The sequence below is a fragment of the Pleurodeles waltl genome, chromosome 7, assembly GCF_031143425.1.
Source record: "Pleurodeles waltl isolate 20211129_DDA chromosome 7, aPleWal1.hap1.20221129, whole genome shotgun sequence".
NCBI classification, from domain to species: Eukaryota; Metazoa; Chordata; class Amphibia; order Caudata; family Salamandridae; genus Pleurodeles; species Pleurodeles waltl.
The window spans coordinates 1,126,125,866-1,126,147,580 of NC_090446.1; the positions used below are offsets into that span (position 1 = coordinate 1,126,125,866).

The 21,715-nt window shown below is 45.1% G+C and overlaps 1 protein-coding gene across 3 annotated transcripts in view; it reads right to left on the reverse strand.

Annotated features, from left to right (window-relative positions):
- The window catches only part of GGA3 (golgi associated, gamma adaptin ear containing, ARF binding protein 3), a 525,496-nt gene that overhangs the window by 97,566 nt on the left and 406,215 nt on the right, over positions 1 to 21,715 (reverse strand). For all 3 annotated transcript variants that reach the window (XM_069200128.1, XM_069200129.1, XM_069200130.1), the window contains one exon: positions 18,516 to 18,770. In XM_069200128.1, coding sequence (XP_069056229.1) covers positions 18,516 to 18,770 — 255 coding nt within the window. The remainder of the gene's footprint in view (positions 1 to 18,515; positions 18,771 to 21,715) is intronic.

The window sequence follows — 21,715 nt, forward strand, 5'->3', positions numbered from 1 at the left end:
TACCTGTAAGCAGACTACGACCTGAGCACCCCTGTTCTCCATAGGCGCCTATGTGTTTTGGGCCCTCCTTTGACCTCTGCACCTGACCGGCCCTGTGTTGCTGGTGCAGTGACTTTGGGGTTGCCTTGAACCCACAACGGTGGGCTGCCTATGCTGAGGAGACTGACAGTGTAAGTGCTTTACTTACCTGAAAAACCTAACCAAACTTACCTCCCTCAGGAACTGTTCATTTTTGCACTGGGTTCACTTTAAAAAAAGCTTATTGCCATTTTAACTAAAATTGTGTGTACTACTGCTTTGAATCAAAGTTCTATACTTACCTGTGTGAAGTACCTTGCATTTTATGTACTTACCTCAAATCTTGAATCTTGTGGTTCTAAAATAAATTAAGAAAATATATTTTTCTATATAAAAACTATTGACCTGGAGTTAAGTCTTTGAGTGTGTGTTCCTCATTTATTGCCTCTGTGTGTACAACAAATGCTTAACAGTACCCTCTGATAAGCCTACTGCTCGACCACACTACCACAAAATAGAGCATTAGTATTATCTAATTTTGTCACTATCAACCTCTAAGGGGAACCCTTGGACTCTGTGCACACTATATCTCACTTTGAGGTAGTATAAACAGAGCCAACTTCCTACAATAAGGGAACCCAAGGAAGTAATGGGAGAACTGGCAGCCCAAATGGAGGATTTTTACAAATCCCACGTAACCATCCCAGAAGCAGAAATAGATAGCTTTATAGCGGACTGCCCCATGACGCACTTATCCCCACAGCAAACTGCGGAATTAGAGGAGGAGGTTACAGAGGAAGAAATAATAGAAGCCATGGGACAATTACAGAGAGGGAAATCCCCAGGGCCCAATGGGTTCCCGTCAAGTTTTTTCAGAGGCTTGGTAGGGGGTTGATGCCACATTTGCATGCGGCCTTAAAATAAGCCTTTGAAACCGGAGAACTCCCTCTTGACATGAGAACAGCGACGATTATCCTTCTACCCAAGCCAAATAAGCCCAGAGACCGGGGAGACTCCTATCGCCCGATCTTGTTGTTAAATGTTCATGCTAAAATACTAGTAAAGACATTGGCGTTCAGACTTAGAACAGTAATGACGACCCTGGTCCACCCGGATCAAACTGTGTTTATACCCGGCCGCTTTACTGCCTTGAATCTCCGAAGGCTTCATAATAATCTGGCTTTGATAAAAAATTCGGCCAAAGGGAGAGCCATTCTCTCCCTAGATGCCAATAAGGCATTTGATTCAGTAGAATGGAGATACATGTTCGGCATATTGACTAAAATGGGATTCAGTCCGAAATTCCAGAGATGGATTGAGCTACTATATAATAGGCCCACCGCAAAAATGAAAGTAAACGGATACACCGCACCAGAATTTAGCCTCCATAGTGGGACCAGACAGGGATGTCCCTTATCGCCGATGCTTTTCACACTGGCGATTGAAGGCTTGGCCAATTGGATAAGAATGGACTCACTGATCAGAGGATGGCCCACTAATAGTGGCGAGGAAGAGCGGATATCGTTGTATGCAGACGACATCTTACTGTATTTGACTCGGACGCACTCCTCACGAGGCTGCCTGGGAGATATTTTTTGGGCCTTTGGGGAGGTATCAGGATTCACAATAAACTGGGGTAAATCATTACTATTCCCAGTGGATGCATGGGAGACACACTGAACAATGACACTGCCACTTAGGGTAGAGCTAGAAAAGTTCAAATATCTAGGCATCTGGGTCTCTGGCAGATGCCACCTCCACTACGATACCAATTTACACCCCTGCTGCAAAGGTTTGAAATAGAAGTCAGACGAGGCGGCACAACTAAGCATAGCGAATCACTGGCCTTTTGCTCCATGAGATGACCCAGCATTTCAAGGAGATAGGGAGCTGATGCACAAAAATAGTTACATGCATTGGCTATACGGAGGTTAGCTGAACCCTGCATTTAGCCCAGCAACAAAGACGGTTATACAAATATGGAAAGACTCACTAGAGAAATGGGATGGGCCACACGTTTGACCCCAAGGACACCTCTGTGGGAAGGATCTTGATTACCTGAGATAAATACCTTAACGGGATAAAGAGGCTGGAACAACAGTGGGATAACATATCTAGCTGACATATGGGATGCAAATAGGATGGCAACCTCTCCACAAATCAAAACAGAATATCAAATGTCAGACACACAATGGTTACATTATGCCCGCCTACAGGTAGCCCTGAAACACAGTATCTCCACAGAAGAGGAAACACAAGAAGCTGCCCCATTGAAATTAAGACTTCTGGAGGGCGAGATACAAAGGAAACTAATATCACAGACCTATGGCACAATTATGAGAAATACACAACCCTCACTATTCAATCTATGGGAGAGATGATAAGAGACTTTAAGGAGTTGGAGGAGGCAGACTGGGCAGAGGCGCTTATGTTCCCGGCCGAAGTAGCCATTCCAGCATCGCTCAAACTAATACAAATTAAAATACTACACATGGTATACTATACATGATGCTGAGTGTCTGCAGGGATGTGGGGGCATGGGCACATCCTACAACACTTTATGGAGTTGCCCCCGGATCACTAGATTCTGAAAGGACGTAGGGAAGACCCTGGAACGCGCAACAAGGACTAATATAGAAATGACACTGGAGACAGTGATTCTGGGGGTTGAGGCCAAACCGACCACACAAGGTATCAAAAACTACTGATCAATCTAGGCTGTATGATCGCAAAAAGGGACATAGACAGAAGGTGGGGTTCAGGGACGGCACCAGGTCATAACGAGTGGTGGGAGGGCATGGATAGATGTTGAATACTTGAAACGGAAATATACAGATAGGGGCAAAGAAAAGAAATATGAGAAGATATGGGGGAGGTGGGAGATGGGATAGGCCAACTCAGAACTTGAGGGACAACCACGGTCCTGGAATGTATTGTGACGGAAGGAGAGGTGACAGCCAGGACAACAAAGCAAAGATATACAGGGGTTCATGGAAAGAGGAGGGTGCAGGACTGGAACGCCATGTAATGTCAGACCACTACAGGACAGAGAGGGGGTAAATCTTATGATGAGAAATGTACCAAAGGGGGCTGGGGAGTTTTCCAGCTATTATTATAATTATGTAAGTCTATATGACTATTGTGTTATTTGAGGTGTAAGCAAAGTACTGTTACAGCCTGATGTATTGCACACAAAAATAACAAGATACTGAAGTTGGAGCGGAACCAAGGCAGGTGTTAGGGGCTTAGCTGATGCCGAGGACAGATTCGCCAACGGTAACCAAACTGGAGGCCCCTGCAGATCCTTGCAACCCAAAAGCATACAAGAGTGAGCTGGAAGATTGCTAAAACTATACAGCATGGCTTCCTCAAGGCCTCAATGTGCGGTGGTGTCACTGATTGACCTCAGAACTTGTATACATTGGGTTCAACTGAGGGATCGGCTCCTCAACCAGGAATTGGGAGCAAGACTGAGTGGCACCTTGACGCTCATGCGATTCTGTTTAGATAGGAAGCAACAGGTTGGGGGTCAGGGCTCACTTCAACATCCTACGTTTCATCTTCAATTTGTATTTTGACTTACTGGATGGCTTCAATCGCAAGCAAGGAAGACCTTTTGCAGGATTAGCCTTGAGCGCACAAGCCATAACTTCTTTCGATGTCTTACAACTTTGCTTCACGGTCCCGGATTTCTTTCAGGTGCATGAGAGCACACTGATCGCGCAACTTTGGATTGTACCCGACCCCAAGCACAGGTCTGTCAACGACATCAGTTTTCAACAGTAACAGTCTGGTTTGAACCTGTAATTTTAGGTGTGGGCAACATTCCCTTTAATAGGGAAATTTGATAAGAAAAATCATCAATACTGATGAAAGAGGGGAGAGTACCTCCAGTCCTAGATTTGAGGTGGGGAAAAGAGAAGAACTGACATCAGTATATTAAGCATGGTAAGGAAGACAAGATACTGTAAACTCTTCAAAGAAGCACATATGATGAGGAAGTACAATATACAATGGAAGATTCAGACAACGGAAAGGCCCAAATTAGATGGATAGTCTATTTATACAGTTATGCTGAAAATACATTGAGAATTCACAGTCTGACAATTGTACTATTATAACAATAGTTAAGAAACGGAGAAACAGATCATATTCTTTTCCTGAGTTCTTGTAAAGTGAACAGCTACCCAAAGGCATGCCATCGCTGCTCACGACAAAGGACGGAACCATAGAGTAAGGAGTTGGCAATTAGAGAGCCAGGTCTTCAAGACTTCGTGAAAAGAGAGATCATGCTCTAGAGGGTGCAAGCCCAGGGGCAGCGAATTCCAGAGACTAGGGGCCAGATGAAAGGTAGACTTGCCAGCCAACCAAGCCCTGTGGACCCTGGACACCTTCAGTAAATAGACAGAGGAAGAACAAAGAGTCCAAAACAGTGCCTTTGTTGTTAACAGCCCTGTGCATCATACAGAGGGACTTAAACATGAACATGGTGTGTCACTGGGAGCCAGTGTAAGTCTTGCAGGGCCTTGGAGGCAGACGTGTGTTTGGGGATATTCAGCAACATGCGTGCAACAGCATTTGCACCATCTGCAGCTTCCTGGCAAGATGGCACGGAGAACCAAGGAACAAAGCAGTCCCATAGTTGAGCCGAGCTAGTACCAGGGCATGCACAACTAACCATCTACCTGTGGCAGGAAGGAGATGGAAAACATTTTGCAGCATTTTTAGGGTACTCAAGAAGCTAGCCGCAAGCTTTGTGGCATGCTGATTCATAGTCAGCCCGACTTGAGCCATAAGCCAAGGCTCTTTACTGACTCTTTAGGACTAAGCAGACCACAGAAAAAGTCCCACAGAGGGCTTGAGATCGGGTAGCTGAAGTTGTTGCCCAGCAGCATAATCTCAGTTTTATCCTCGTTAAGCTTCAACTTGCATTTTGACATCCAGCAGATGACCTCCTGTAGACATGAAAATAGAGAAGATTGACCAGGAAGGGTGCCATGAGAGACTGACATGAACAGCTGCGTGTCATCCGCATGGGACACAAGCAACAGCACATAGTCCTGCACAATCTCAGACCGGGGGCGCATATAGATATTAAGTAAAGAGGGGCTCAAAGAAGGGCCCTGTGGCACCCCACAGCATGACAAGACGCTGGCAGAGAGGAAGGCCTGATCCTGGACCTGAATAAGGTGGTTCTGTAGAAAAGCCAGATAAAAGCTGTACCCATGATACCAACATCAGAGACCCTCTGTAAAATGATGGAATGGTCTACTGTGTCAAAGGCCGCACTAAGGTCAAGTAGGATAATAGCTGCTGAGGATTCCTGGTCTAGAATGGTTCTAAGCTTTTCTACCACAGCTAATAATGCTGTTTCTGTGCTGTGTAAAGGGAGGAAGCCCATCTGAGTAGGATGTAACAATGAATTAGATTCAAGAAAAGGCGAAAGGTGTTCGTTAACATGTTTCTCCAGAAGTTTGGAGACTCCAGGTAGAAAGGACATTGGACTAAAATTGGTCAGGTTGGGAGGATTTAAATTGGCCTTCTTAAGAAGCGGCTTGACTATTGCATGTTTCCAATGCTGGGGGGAACAAACCTTTGGGCTAGTGAGAAGGTAAGTACCTCAGTCAGAACGAGAACAATGGACACAACCCCTTGCCTCAGAATATGCATAGGTAAAGGGTCCAGTGGAGACTCACATTTTACTGCCCTTAGCAAGTCCTCAACCAGGTCAACAGAGAGGGGAGGAACGCCGGGAGGTGAACTCAGAGGGAGCCGCAGAAGAGTTCTCAAGGTCAGCCATTATAGTATTGGAATCATCTGGAAAAACTGAGTAGATATTCATAATTTTATCTTGAATAAAAGAGGCCAACTTGTTATAATGTTTGATGCCATTGAGTAGGGGGCGGGGTGGGGGCTGCAGAGGGCTCTATAATACTTTTCAAAATTCTCCAAACATGGAGAAAACATTTGACCCAAACAGAGAGACAACTCATTTATACAAGGCATATAAAGAGGCAAAATTAATTCAGACCCATCAGAAAAAGTAAAACAGCTCATACAAGTGAGACATTACCTAGTCAGTGAAAGATACACAGAGAGAGCAAGCTCATCCATACACAAACCACACAACATTACAGAGAGGCTAATCGTCTACTCAGAGAGAAGTAGACGTTTTATCCATACAGAAAGGGACAATTCATCCTACACAGTAGTTCATGAATGCACACAGAAAACATTCACATATAGAGAGAGACAACCCATCAACCCATCTATGCTGTACCAAACAACCCATCTATGCTGTTAAGCAGGCCATTCCTATAAAGAGAGACAGGAAACACCGTTCATCCACAGAGATACACAATTCAACACTACAAGGAGAAATATACAGTTTATTCATGGATAAACAGTACAGACTAAGGTAAGCAACATTACTCACAAATACACACAAAAGGATAAGGAGCTAATCCACACCAAGAAAAAGGCAGTCCTCCTCCATACACCCTAGATTAAGAGCTGCAACTCATGCAACCACAGCTGATTAAAGTACACTGCATCAAACCATTAGTCATCCATAAACAGCAGACAGGTACACAAACCTAACATATACATATCAGAGGAAGAAACCACTTACAAAGGCACAGCAGAGAGAGAGTAAAGGATAATTCAAAAACAAGAATGAATAATACACAGCTCAGCCACACACAAAAGGTAAAGTCATCACATGCGACCTGCAAGCAAGACGCTTCTAATTAATGCTCTGCAGTGACAGTCATATAGCTGATACATAAACATCCAGGACATAGCTCATCCACACTGAAAGACGCATGGCTCACCTGTAGATTAAAAACACACACACAGCCCACTTTTACAGAAAGAATGAAGCAAGGAAGAATTGACCATCTGTAGTGGAGCCATTTTTAATATAGCTTTATGCGCGTTTGCTTAATGTATTAGGCCTCTGTGCACTTTGCCCTAGATGCATTTTATTTAACTGCGCACTGTTATTTTATAATAACCAGTTTCACGGTCTTGTTTTATTTCATTCTATCACACTGTTTAGGTTACTTTAGCACTGTGTTCTCAAACAATACCTTCTTGCTCGCTCTGTGCTTCAGTCAAGGATACAGTCTGGTACATTGGCGATAGACGTGGTAGAAGTTTAGAGGGTCATTCCGACCCTGGCGGTACAAAACCAGGGTCGCGGATGACGGAAGCACCGTCAACAGGCTGGCGGTGCTTCCTGGGCCATTCTGACCGCGGCGGTAAAGCCGCGGTCAGAAAACCGGGGCCGGCGGTTTCCCGCCGGATTTCCCCCGGTTGCCCAAATCCGCCATGGCGGTTCTGACCCCCTTCCCGCCACCCTGTTTCTGGCAGTTTTTACCGCCAGGAACAGGATGGCGGGAACGGGTGTCCTGGGGCCCCTGCCATGCCTAACAGGGCCCCAGCCTGCTTTTCACTGTCTGCCTAGCAGACAGTGAAAAGCGTGACGGGTGCTACTGCACCCGTCGCACACCTGCAACACCGCCGGCTCCATTCGGAGCCGGCTTCAGTGTTGCATGCCCCTTTCCCGCTGGGCCGGCGGGCGCTAACTTGGCTAGTGCCCGCCGGCCCAGCGGGAAAGTTGAAATGGCCCCAGCGGTCTTTTGACCGCGGAGCGGCCATATGGCGGTTACCGCCACCCGCCGCGGTTAGAATGAGGGCCTTAGTCTCTAGGGTTCGTAGAAAGTACACATTCTTACGTAGGGACGTTTCTTAGAACATCGGCGTGTTAGTTATAAAAACACTTTCTAGTCCTAGTACACGTAAGAGGGAGATTCCGACCAGGAACCCACAACTAGATGCTGACTGCCCTGTTGCAGATGCTGATGCAGATTACAGGCCTTTGCTCAGGTGTGAGGGTTGATGTCCCCCCGGGGGAACCTGAAAGACAGGCTTAGAGCTTCATAGGCTGTGCTCAAAATATAACTTAGAGAGAACATAATTTAGTTGCACTAGGATAGCCTTATTCTTGTGTTTCACTCTCCTCGTTACTATTTCAATCCTACTTTGTTGTATAGTTCTGGTTATAGCAGCTCACGCTTTGTTATCTAAAATGCAGTTGTTTTATTAAACCAATCTTTAAAACTCAAACTGCCTCTGCCATTTATATATGAGACCGCACTGTGTATGAGAGAACCAGTTGTGACCTGAGTGACCACGACTTCCCTGGGAAGTACTAAGATGTCATGCGCTCGGCTGCCCAATCGTCTCATCCCTTCGGGAGAGATGAGGTACTGCTAGTTAGCTGGAGCAACAACTGGGTTTGGGGTGACAAGGGTCCTTCACCGTGGATCCGACTTAGTCCCCCACACTGCGAACGATCTTGCCGCCCAAAAATCCAGTATTCTCATTAGGATAATGAGAGCCTACGCGACATGCGCCGCCAACGTTTGGTCTGGCTCTAATTTTCGGGTCCACTGGATTATCTCGGTCTTATATAATATAATGATTCCTCAGTTCCTTTAAGCGGAGACGTCCGTGGCACTGAGGATTTCCACCACCGCCGTATAGGTAACCCTATTTACAGCGGGTGGTTGTTCAAGCTTGAACCTTAAAAGGATAAAAACTCTCATCTTGGTGTGCCTTCTCTGAACTCAGGACCATTTTTATAATGGCGAATCCCCAGGTTGTACAAATAGCTCTTAACATGAGACAACCACTCACAGCACATTTGCTAGCAAACGGGCTCACGGCCCAGGGTGGTCCAGTCACGTTTGTGGTGGACGCCCATGCAGCCTATAGAACAGAACTTTTTTACTCTTGGGTCATACTTCCAGCAGTTGATGGGAACACAAATACATTCCATACATACACAGTAGCGAACGCGCCTGGACAATACAGGGCGTACGCATACTTAGAGATACCTCTATCTTATCAAGAACATAATAATTGGCTTGATGGCGCTCTACCCCATACAATATTAGCAGTAAGATTAGGTCCACTAAGCAATGATGGTCCTACCTGGCCTTTATTAGCCACATATACACCACATCCTGCGGCTGCTAATATGGCAGTGGCTGAGGTTCGACGCTTATATACTGAACTTATAGCAATATATAGAGGATTAGTACAATTTGTGATGCAGACACTAAATACAAACCCAACGCGTGCTGCTCCAGCACAACCACATGCAGTAACACCAGGTATAAATCCGGTGACTGTACACTCTATCATGGGTAAAGTACCAGCAAAAAGAGATGAGACTCCATTTTGGTTGGTGCAGAACATTTATACATTGGAGGCAGTGTTTCCCCATACGGGACCTCAGGACAAACATAGAATACTAAATATGTGTTTACCTTTTGGGATGGTTCCCACAGTGGAACACTGTAATACATGGGGCACGGTATTTGCCGCTCTCTGTACAATGGCACACGGTACACCGACATTAGCAAACCTAACGAAAGTGCTTAAACAGATTCAGGATGAATATGTGGCTGCCCCGGCCTTACATTTACGAATGCTACTAATGGGCAATTTTGCCATGGTTTCTTCGATAATCCTAAGCAATCTTAAAGGGGAAGCAGTTGCACTTGCAGTGCGCATGCGTCTTCGTGACGTCCCGCAACAAGATCTGGAGCGGGAACTGCCTAAAATTATAGCGGAAACATATTCCAGTATCGGTCGAGATAGCCTGGGGGCTAGACCGCAAAAACCTGAGGGTAATAAGAAGCGCTGGGAGAAAAAGCAACAAACACCCATAAAAGAAAGGGGAGAATCTCCACGTACGGAGACCCCACAGAATAGGTATAATTTAAGAAATAGAGATAATATAAAAACGCCTGATAGATATCAATATACTGATACACGCCAATCTCGTTCCTTTCAGGACTCATCGGAAAAGAGAAATGAGAGAGGTGGGCGGTCAGAGCGGAGAACAGAGTACGTGAAACCGAGACAGGAATCACAACACTCTTTGGAGGTTTCTGCCAAGAAGGAAGAGAAACCGATACAACAAAAACAACAGTTTAAAAAGAAAAAGGTGGCGGCAGTTTCAGTCCGACATGCCACACAGGAAGAGGGTTCTCTTGAAGAACAAGACATGGGCACTAGCACTGCTAGACAGTGCGGCAGAGGTCACAATAGCTCGCCGGAATCTTCTAGAGCATCTGGAGGTGAAAGCAACTGATGCCTTCATACAAGTAGAAACAGCAGATATTCGTGTCTCCGAACCCGATAGGGTGTATACAGTGACTTTATAATTGGAAGGAGACATTGAGCGCACTATACACGCAATCTTTTGGGATCGTGTAGTTACGATATATGACATCTTGTTAGCCGAACAAGATTGCCCACCTGATTTTGTCCGCACCTGCCCAGTAGGGGAGGAGGTTATTAAACCTTCCTTCTCGCCACTTGTTCCAGGGGAACTCGCAGAGTCTTATTCGATTAAATGGGCTCTTGCACAAGCACTTGCCTTATATAGAAATCACGTAGGGTGGGATAGGGATTCTCCATATCAAGTAATTCCTATTAAAGGTGATCCTCAGCCACAACCGCAGTATCCAATAAAACATGAAGCAAGGGCACAGGTGAGGGAAATACTTACACAATTGGAATACCAGGGGGTAATTGAACCCTGTGTCTCACCGATGAATAATCCCCTATTGCCTGTAGCTAAACCAGACCATTCGTATAGAATAGTCTTAGACTACAGGCATTTGAACGGACATACCCGTACATATGCTATACAGAACTCGCATAGCGCTGCACTAATGAATAACATTGTGCGGAAAAAATATAAAACAACTTTTGATATCTCGAATGGATTCTTCTGCCAGAATATAGCTCCTGAAAGCCGAGATTTAACAAGCTTTAGCGCACTAGGCTCCCAGAAAAAATTCTGTAGTTTGCCTCAAGGGTATAAGAACAGCCCAGGACTGTTTGCGGCTCGTGTGACGGCTCTTCTACACGAGTTAGAACCTGAAGCGTTGTCATATGTGGATGATATATATCTCACGGATGACGAGTTGCTACAACATTTAAGACGGGTAGCCCGCATTGTTGTGGGGTTTGCCGAAATCGGCTACAAATTTAACTTAAAAAAATCTAAAATAGCCTTCCTCAGCGTCATATTCCTGGGATATGAGCTGTCGAATGAAGGTAAGAGCCTAGCGCCACAATTCTTAGAAAAGTGTGCACAATTGCAACCACCAAATACGATTAAGAAACTCCAATCATTGTTGGGCTTTCTAAATTTTGGCAGAACATACATTCCTGATTATGCTACACGCATAAAACCTTTATATGAATTGATATGTCCTGATTTTTCAAGCAAATTCTGGACAATTGAACATACACATACTCTTCGGGAGTTACAGGCAGATCTGTTAGCAGCGAAACATTTACACACACGGGACAATAAGACGCATTTGGTGATCAGGGTAATAGCTGGGGCCATTGGGTTTACTTATGTCACATTTAATGAGGGTGAGACAGTGCCGATATGATACAAGTCGCACTTGTATTCTGCTGCTGAACAACGATTTGCACCACTGAGAAAATTCTCACTGCTGTACAGATGGCTGTTATTAAAGAAAGACCTCTTGCCCAGGGGAAACGCATTATTGTCGTCTCTCCTATTCCGGCCCTCGAGGCTGTTACAAAAGCTAGCGTTCCGAACGCAAAAGCACTTCACCCGCGATGGATACAATGGGCTACGTCTTTAACAGCCACTGATGTAGACTACAACTTTGACCCAAAGTTACAAACTCAGGAATTTCTGCAATATGAAGTTGAATATCCAGTTCTAGCTGACAGGTTGCCTATTGATCAATATCAAGTAGTCATGTACACCGATGGCTCTGCGCAACCGGCGATTGGAACAAAACACCAATATTCTGCTGCATGTGCGGTAGGGAGCGGCTAAATGGAAGGGGAGAAATTCTGCCCCCAAAATACATATACGCAAACCTTAGGGGATTGTACAGCACAATTGGCTGAGCTAAAAGCTCCGCTGATGGCACTGGAACATACGGATCCGACGCGGTTCACACTGATTGTTTGTGATTTGTATTATTGCGTCCAGTCTTTTAATGAATACCTACATTACTGGTGCTTGAATGGGTTCAAAGATTCGAAAGGCAACACCATAAAACACAGACTACTCTGGGGGAAGGTAGCAGATCGGAAAGATACGCTACCCAATGTCCATGTTGTGCATACACTTGGACACCAGCGCGTTGGAATACACGTTGCTGGAAATACTTTAGCTGATGAAGCCGCAAAGTCGGCAGTGGCAGTTGCCACTGTAGCTGCAGTGACTCATTCGAGTTCCAAACCAGACACAGATATTATGGCTGCCAAAAAAGGTACGGTTGATGGCACGCCTTATCCTAAGGGATTTCCTAATAAATACCAATACTTTATGGGAGGTATGCTGAAGTTAAAATTCCAGGCGTAGGCGTACGTGACATCCCCAATAGAGATGTAAGACCACAATTGATTGAAGCTGCACATGAGGGAGTGGCATCTGTGCATGCTGGCATGGCAGCTACAATTTCGCTATTACAGGCCCGCTATTGATGGCCTGGTCTCTATAAAGAGTCCAAGCAGTATGTCCTTTGTTGTGACATCTGCCAACGAATTAAAGTTTCAACAGCTAAACACCTGCCGCAGACACCCCTCTTAATATCTAATAGACCATTACAATGTGTGTACTTGGATCATTGTGGTCCACTAACACCGGATAGTGCATATAAATATATCCTAGTTGCTGTTGATTCTTGCTCCAGATTTGTGTGGGTGTGGCCACAACGCTCGGCTGACGCTCGGACTGTTATTAAAGATTTGCGAGTCTTTGTCGGTACATATGCAGTTGCGGTGTTCCATTCGGACCAGGACCCTGCTTTTGCCTCAAGGGCATTCAGGGACACCATGGCTTCGTTAGGGGTCCAGCTACAGTACTTGTCTCCATTTCATCCCGAGGGAAATTCTGTCGTGGATCGATAAAACCACGAATTAAAGCAATCCTTAACAGCCAGAGTCTTAGGTACCGGTCGTAGTTGGCTAACGCACCTGTATGGAGTTCAGAGAGCACTAAATAAACTGACTAGAAGGTCCCTGGGGGGTCGTACTTCATATGAGTGCCTGTTCGGAACACGAATGTTTGTTCTGGATCTTGATGGTCCTGGTGTGGAGGCGGCGGAAACACCTTTTGACATAAATGATCGTGTCACTGTTTTACAGGAATTACAGCAGTTCCGTGAAGATAACTCTTCTAAAAGTGCCGCCTCCACAGGAATTAAGGATACGCCAGTAACACCTACCGGCTGGATTCCCAGGGTTGGGGATCTTGTGCGTGAAAAGGTTGCAGTGAAAAAAGAATTTGGCCCATCTTATCATGCACCAGTCCCTGTGTTGGGGATACACGGAACGAGAACTGTTATTCTACCACCGTTGCCAGGTGCCAAAGAAAATCGCTTTGTTTCTATTGACAATGTCAAGTTACAACATGTGGCCGATTCTGCACAGCAGACCAAGAGGAACGTCCAGTAGTTCCCGAATCCCACTCACTACTGGGGAAGACGTTCCGCTTCAAGTTATCTATACCAACACGGTTGCCTCTCCGAGCTTGGGGAGGGTGGATGATGATCTCGCATTAGTTTCACTGACAACAACCAACTTAGAAACATTTGATCAAGTCACCATGACTAATAACGTGACGGATGGTGCTATCTACAGTGTACCACCGCGAGAAAACACCAACTCCTCCATTGAATACGGCGACGCCTTTTGCTCAAACTGCTTCTGGTTACTTTGCCGAAAACAACAATGGTATATCTGACTCGTTTGCCTCTTCGACTCCTGAACTATCAGGTCCACGTAAGCTGATATGTTGGCTTAAGGATACGTATTTTGTTTTTCCATGGAACTATCTGTGGCTTTTATTGACTATGGTAGCATTTTTTCTTTGGGTTGGGTTTGTCATTACCTTTTTTCTGTTGATACATGGTCATTTTCTTCCTGAGAGATCAGCGGTTGAACAGGTGGAGGAGGTGTTGAAACCACATTTTTCATCACATAGGGTTCGAAGAGACTTGTCCTTTGTGAACATTTCTGCAGTGCCAATTCCGGATGGGATTGTGTGGGATAAAGTAATGTTTGATATATACGGTTCCACTGAAATAATTCAAATACCATATGTACTAAAGTTATCTATGAATGATATAGTAATACCAGGCATTGTATCTGATGATTGGGATGTGAAGACTGTTGATTCAATGATGACAGAATTACAATATTATACTGTCTATGAAAATGAAGACGTTTACCAGTTTAAAGAGAATTATGGTGACATGTTTTGCTATAATTATTATGGGCACCACTTCATTCACAAAGAAAGTAGTCCAAAAACAATATTTGACTATACGCAATGGGAACATTGCCCGACTCCCCCGCAAGGGAGTTCCAAAACTTATTTTGATAAATTTACGTATTTTTCTGGGCATCATCAAAAGAATGCTAAGTCATATTATTTTAGGTTAACACCGACTAAAGATAAACAAATGTTGTTGACCAACACGAAATTCATATATTCGGATTCCTTTGTTTTTCCGATTGTCAATTGAAAGTTATGAATATTGGTAAAAAAATGTTGATTTGAAAAGTGTTTGGGGAACAAAAAATTGGCAAACAAAGGGTAAAGAAACATGGTTTATAGCATGTCTCATTCCCGTTCAAATGATCTTTTAAAATGAAACAGTACAACAGACTAGCTGTTTAGGCTTAGCCACAATCAGAGAATTGAATATGCCTAGCATACCTGCCCCTGCAAAAATTAATAATTGGCAGAAATACACAAATGCCACTTTTAGTGAGCTTACTGAATGGGCCCAGAATGGTACATTTAACACTTCATTGACACGTCCAGACGGGTGGTTATTGTGGCCGATAGACACTAATGAGTGTCATCAACATTTTGTCACCTCCTCGGGGGGTTTCCGGACAAGTAGGTCAGACCCTTGCTATATATCACCAGAACATGCTGAAATAATTACTACATATAGTGTGGGAAAATTGTGCCAGCAATGGTTAAAGTCATCCTCGCTAGATGCAGTTAAGACACATCTCACTCTCCTGTCTAATAACACTGATTTACCAGATTTTTTGTCAGGCCCGAAGACGCCACGTAGGAAACGTTTTTTGTATGAGGTATACAATGAAATATGGAAACTTTGCCAACAAGAGGCTGCAGCCCAGTTAAGCCCAGTTAAGGCAGATAGATCAGGAAAATTTGAAAAAGGCATTAGCTGTTGTGGATAATGGAATTCACACCTTGTCCGACCGGATATATACAATTAACAACATTGTTTCTTCTGCTATAGACATTATACGATCTGATATGTCTTCTTTATATCATGGACAAAGTCAGACCAGGTCCATTATGCAGTTGGGTTGGACGCTTCAGACGTTGAAGGCGGGTCGCGTTCCGTGGCAGCATATCAGTGCCAGGGAAATATTTTTTTCCTTTAATTTAACGCGACAACAACAACTAATGGATAAGAAGGAGGCGACTTATGTCATGTTCAATATTGAAAAGTTACAAAGATTGCCTTTTACCGTGGCCGAGATCCCCTCTGCAGAGGGGTTAATATATGGGGTAATTAATCTGCCTATTTCTACGTTACAATTCACTTCTTGTTTGAAACATGTTCCGGTAGGCAGATATGAAAAGTTGTAAGATAGTTACATCCATGAGGTATGGGAGCTTCCCTTCTTGTACAAATGCGTAAACGGCATGAAAGAAGTATTTCTTAGCCGTAGTGAATGCGAGACTTCAGTCAGCCATTCGATGATTTGTAAGCAGCTGTCCTTGCATGGGGCGTGCAATGCCCTGTTGCGAACTTGGCTTGCTATCTGAAGGGAGTTCCAGTCCCCTTGATTAAACGCACATTCCAGGTGCTTTCAAACGGCAGCTACGTCCTCCTCAATAGTGATGACTGTTGCGGCATGCGGGCCGGAATAGTTTACGTTGTTTCGGTCACTAAAGTTGTTACTTACTGCAGGAGTGTTTCCCTCCCACTAAATTAATTTCGACAAGTTAAGTAGACTAAAGGCTTTATTGTTTCAGAAGCATGTGGCCCTTACTTCTGCACGCGAGACCTATGCGCTTCAGGTGGCAAGGTCATCGGCGGAAATACAGTCCCTGTTAAATACCAACTTTCCGAGCCACTTTGGTGAAATCGTGGGACGTATATTTAATACGTCCAGCACAGCTGGACTGGCAGATTTTTTCAAAGCAGTCGGTGTTGGTTTCGTTCACACCTTCTCTTCCATATTTGGTTTAATACCTTTGGCTATTCATTACATTTTCGGAAGCATTTTTGGGGGATTTCCGATAACTTTGACTTTGTTAGCCGGCATTTTACTATTGCTGTTGGTTTTTCGTAATGGCTGTCCCGCCGCAACAAGGAAAAATGAGGGCGCTCCCATCAGCGCAGCTGTGTCGTGAACGCATGATGCAGCACTTTAGAGCAACACTCCTGGAATATTTGGAGTGTGACTGGTCTCTGTCATTCCGACCGGTTTTGGATTGTGTGCAGCCCGTGTTTCGGTGCCATTGGTGCTCTTTTGAACATGCACTAGACGTCCGTCTCTCACAGCAACGCCCCCCAGTGGTTGATGCTGATCTGTTGATGTTCCTGATGAGGGCTCATTACCAGACATGCGTGCTGGGACTGCGTTTGCTTCAAGAGGCTACTTACGAGATACCCTTCCTGGAGGAAGTTGATATTGACTCGTTTACAGGCTCTACACTGGATGCCGCCTTGGTTGACACTGGGGCTTTGGAACACAACTGCTCCTTGGTAGTCTTTGGCGTGGATTTTCCGTTTTTTTCATCTGCCGAAGTGGAGACTCTCCTGCTTTCCATGACCACTGTTTGAATTGGATTTATTTTAAATTGACATTCTGATTTGAATTTGGCATTTTGCTACATGCTCATTTTTTTAATTTAGGATTAAGATGCTATGATGTCCTCTTGACTTGTTGAAATTTGTTAGGGTTTTAATTATATTTTAGCCTAGGGCATTTTTAGTTTAGACTTAAACCACTTTCTACAGACAAGGGGAGGGTGTAGTGTAGCCATTTTTAATATAGCTTTATGCACGTTTGCTTAATGTATTAGGCCTCTGTGCACTTTGCCCTAGATGCATTTTATTTAACCTCGCACTGTTATTTTATAATAACTAGTTTCACGGTCTTGTTTTATTTCATACTAACACTGTTTAGCTTACTTACTTTAGCACTGTGTTCTCAAACAATACATTCTTGCTCGCTCTGTGCTTCAATCAAGGATACAGTCTGGTACATTGTCGATAGACGTGGTAGAAGTTTAGTCTCTAGGGTTCGTAGAAAGTACACATTCTTAGAACATCGGCGTGTTAGTTATAAAAACACTTTCTAGTACGTAAGAGGAAGATTCTGACCAGGAACCCGCAACCAAATGCTGACTGCCCTGTTGCAGATGCTGATGCAGATTACAGGCCTTTGCTCAGGTATGAGGGTTGATGTCCTCCCGGGGGAACCTGAAAGGCAGGCTTAGAGCTTCATAGGCTGTGCTCAAAATATAACTTAGAGAGAACATAATTTAGTTGCACTATGATAGCCTTATTCTTGTGTTTCACTCTCCTCGTTACTATTTCAATTCTACTGTGTTGTATAGTTCTGGTTATAGCAGCTCACGCTTTGTTATCTAAAATGCAGTCGTTTTATTAAACCAATCTTTAAAACTCAAACTGCCTCTGTCATTTATATATGAGACCGCACTGTGTATGAGAGAACCGGTTGTGACCTGAGTGACCACGACTTCCCTGGGAAGTACTAAGATGTCATGCGCTCGGCTGCCCAATCGTCTCTTCCCTTCGGGAGAGATGAGGCACTGCTAGTTAGCCGGAGCAACAACTGGGTTTGGGGTGACAAGGGTTCTTCACCGTGGGTCAGACTTAGTCCCCCACACTGCGAACGATCTTGCCGCCCAACACTCCAGTAGTCTCATTAGGATAATGAGAGCCTATGCGACACATCCACATAGTACAAAACCACACTATCATTCATACAGGTCAGAAAAATAAACTGTTCATCCACAAAACGGAGAAACACACTGAACTCATGCATACGTGGAGAAAAAAACACATAGCTAATCTATACACAGAAGGGAAATATCCAGCTTACCCAACTCGCAAGAGGCACTGCTCATATAAGCAGGAAAGAGGCATTTTCCCCAGAAATACTAGAGAAAAAGGCAACTAATCTATAAAGCAGAAAAATATAGTCTGCTCACCGACACAGTAACAAAGACAGCCATCAATAGCAGGCAAACTAACATCGCATCCACACACAGCTCACCTTTACACGGAGTGTACCTAAGAGAAAGAACACATATCCCACACAAAGGCACACATATGTACGCGAACAAAAGTATGTACACACACACAAACACACAAAGATGGACTTACCTAAACACAGAAGTTCCTCATCCAGAAGTGATAAAGAGTTGCTTGCAGATCTACCCTGGCTGGCAGTACTCTCCTTCTGACTTGAGAGACTACTTCGAAGGTGCGCCGATGCAGCAGGAGGTGGTGGCAGGAAGGGGATCTCTGACTGAGGGGGTGCTGACAAGACCGACTGTTCTGGTGGAAGCACGGGCAAGGAAGAAACCTCCAATCCCACAAGGTCAATCAAAGCACTTGTTTGGTGGGAAGGCTGGCAATCTGTAGCACAAGAAGAAATACATGTAAACGGAATTCGTGCTCATTTGCACTCTGACCACAGAGGTTAAAAAACAGAGATAAGAGATTAAGAGAAAACGATTGTAAATTACCTGTAAAAACTTATTTCATACCGGGGTATCCGTCTCAGATTAAATATATCCCAGCCCTCGCCAAGGATAGCATAATAAAACATTCTACATCTTTTGAAAGTCTTCTGACTTTAGCAGGGCACTCCGACTATACTAGAGTTCACAGCCATGCTTATAACGAGGAGTTACATAATGGCTAGCAGCACGTGTGGCACCACAGTTACAATTTGCTGAAAACTGTGGGGCTAGGCAGGCTGGCTGTAAACCGATTAGATATTAATCTGAAAACAATACCAATACAGGAGAACTTGTGTTAAAGTTAAGTAGCATTTCTTTCTACACCATGGTATCCTTCTCAGATTCACACCCGTAAAATAGAAAAATAAAACATAACCTTCTTGGTTAACCCAGATATCCAACACAGTTCTCTTACACATCTATAACTGGTTTGGAGCCACACCTAAGTAGCCGGCCACGTTAGTAAGTACTCTTTTAAAACACTTTGTACATTTAAAAAATATAAAGGCCCCTGTAATCAGCTGCTCCTTGATCCCCCTAAGTGACTTACAACACTCACAAAGGTGTGGGGGGGGGGACAAGTCTCTTCCCAAGTAGGTAGAACCAAGACGATTGTACATGTATAAACAAACAGAAGATACCCGGGTCTGCAATTCATATTGCAGTGAATAGAATGTGTGTGCATATCACTTTAGCTCATGTCTCAATGAGAAAAAAATATAAGCCCAGTGACTCACCGTTGTGAGTTCTACAACAGTGTTTTTAAAGAAAGCAAACACCGGCCACAAACGTTACCTGATAGGGATGAGGTCTGGGGGAATAAGTGACTGGGAGTTTTCGCTGTTTGGAAACCACAGACGCTACGCAGCTGGATTGATGCTACGCTACCCCATTTCCACGCCGAGGAGCAACGCGCGGCAGCTGCAAATGCAGCAAATTGCGGCTCTTGCAAGCCGTGAAGAACTGCTGGTGACACTGGTGATGCCAGCAGGACAACGCGCGCCTTAAGCTGTAAGCGCGGCAAGCTGTGGGCAGAGCGAGCCGCAGCTCCCGGCACTCTCACCCCTGCTGGGGGTTGGTTCGCTGCCCTGCCGCAGGACCTACCTGCTCTCTACCTGCTCTACCAGCCCTCTGTCAGCCCCTTGATTCCCGCTTGCACACGCCGGTCTTTTCATCTTTGAAGGGTTGGGGCAGGCGCCCTTCCCCCGATCAGGCTGCCACGTTGTGCGCTGTGCTCCCGAGAGCTCCAGACACTTTTCCACCTGTGACTGACCGCCCTGGCCCGTTTGGCGAGAGTGGAGCTGCCAAACGCACAGGGAGGTCGCAAAGACGCTGCAGGAGCTGCAAAGAACAGAGAGAATGCCATTGGCGTGCCGGTAGTGGGCCGGCATGCCGTGCTGCAAGTCATGAGGCAGTCATCTAATCCACCTGGCTCATCATCCGGTTCCTGCATGGGTCGCGGGCCCCACAGCCGGCAGTAGGGATTGCGCAGGGAAGATAGCGTGTGGGCTATTCTAGCCCGGCAACCCATTTAAGTTCTGTTAGGTTTTGTTCATCTCCAGTTAGTTGCAGTGGGGAGCGGCGAGGAACTGCGTGAAGCCTTGCGCAGTGCAACGCCCCATGGTGCTGTGAGGAACCTCGGGGGGACATAGGACCCACACGGAGGCTTACGGTAACGCCATAGGCACTGGGAGAGCGTCATAGACTATCGTAGTGAAGGTCTCCACCTGATGCAAGTGGTAGAAACTCGCCTACCAGCAGCTTTCTCAGATCCTGTTTATCATCGCTACAAGGTACTGTTAGTTTTCTTAAACAGCATTCTAAATATTATTCCTTTCACCTGGCCATCCCCTTTGCCTTAATTATCTTCAGACGTCTTTACCATCTATTAGAACATTTTCTATTTCAAATACAATTGAAACATCCAACATAGCATCATGGGTTACAACGACTGCTAAAAAGCTGAGATCCGGCCGACTACTCCGGGGAGATCTTGTTCCAAAACAAAATCCAATCTTTTGCGCAATAAAGCCGCAGTCACTTCTGGCCTAAAATGCAGAAATCAATTCTTCTCTCTATAGGACAAAGAGAAGCCCCCCCTTATCCCCCAAAGCCTGGATCCCCAGACTGTAAGGTCACTTTGCCATCAGAAGAACCTTTTCCTTCTTGTCCTTGTCCCAAGGATCCAGTTTTCCCTCGCGTCTCGGCAGACCCAAACAGGAGCTCCCCCATGCCCTACACATCCTCCTTTCCTCCTTTATCCTCGAGACTCCGGCTTTTTGTTAAGCCTCTTCGCCTTCTTCAACTGTAACCCCTCCATTAATCCATGATTCCACCAGCCCAGCCCTTGTAAAGGAAATCTCATCTCCCGAATCTGGTATTGATGCTCTTTTTCCACGTGCTGGCCCGGAAAATCTCTTCGTGGATTTCACCCTCCCTGACCTGGATTTAGAACTCCTTAAAAGATGCGGGTCCTGCCAGGAAGCAAAATCACCCCCGCTTTTCCCTCCACCTCCATCCCCGGGTTTGCAGCTCTTCAGTAGCACACCCTCCTACCACTCTTCATTATGTTCTCATCTTTCAGCGACACCCAATCTGAGCCTTAAAGTTAATCCTTTAAATAGCAAACCTGACCAAAATGTTATGGTCTCTTCTTTGCTTTTAAGCTTGGAGCGTCTCTTGTCTTCTATTTTGAACCTTCTAGAAAAATTGGTTGGAGGATATGACTGCATTTTTGACTCCGTAACGGCCATACTAAAGGAAATGACTGTTGGCAATGGAGTTCCTGGATTATTCACGCTACATCATGATAACCATTCAGCACAGCTTAATACTCCT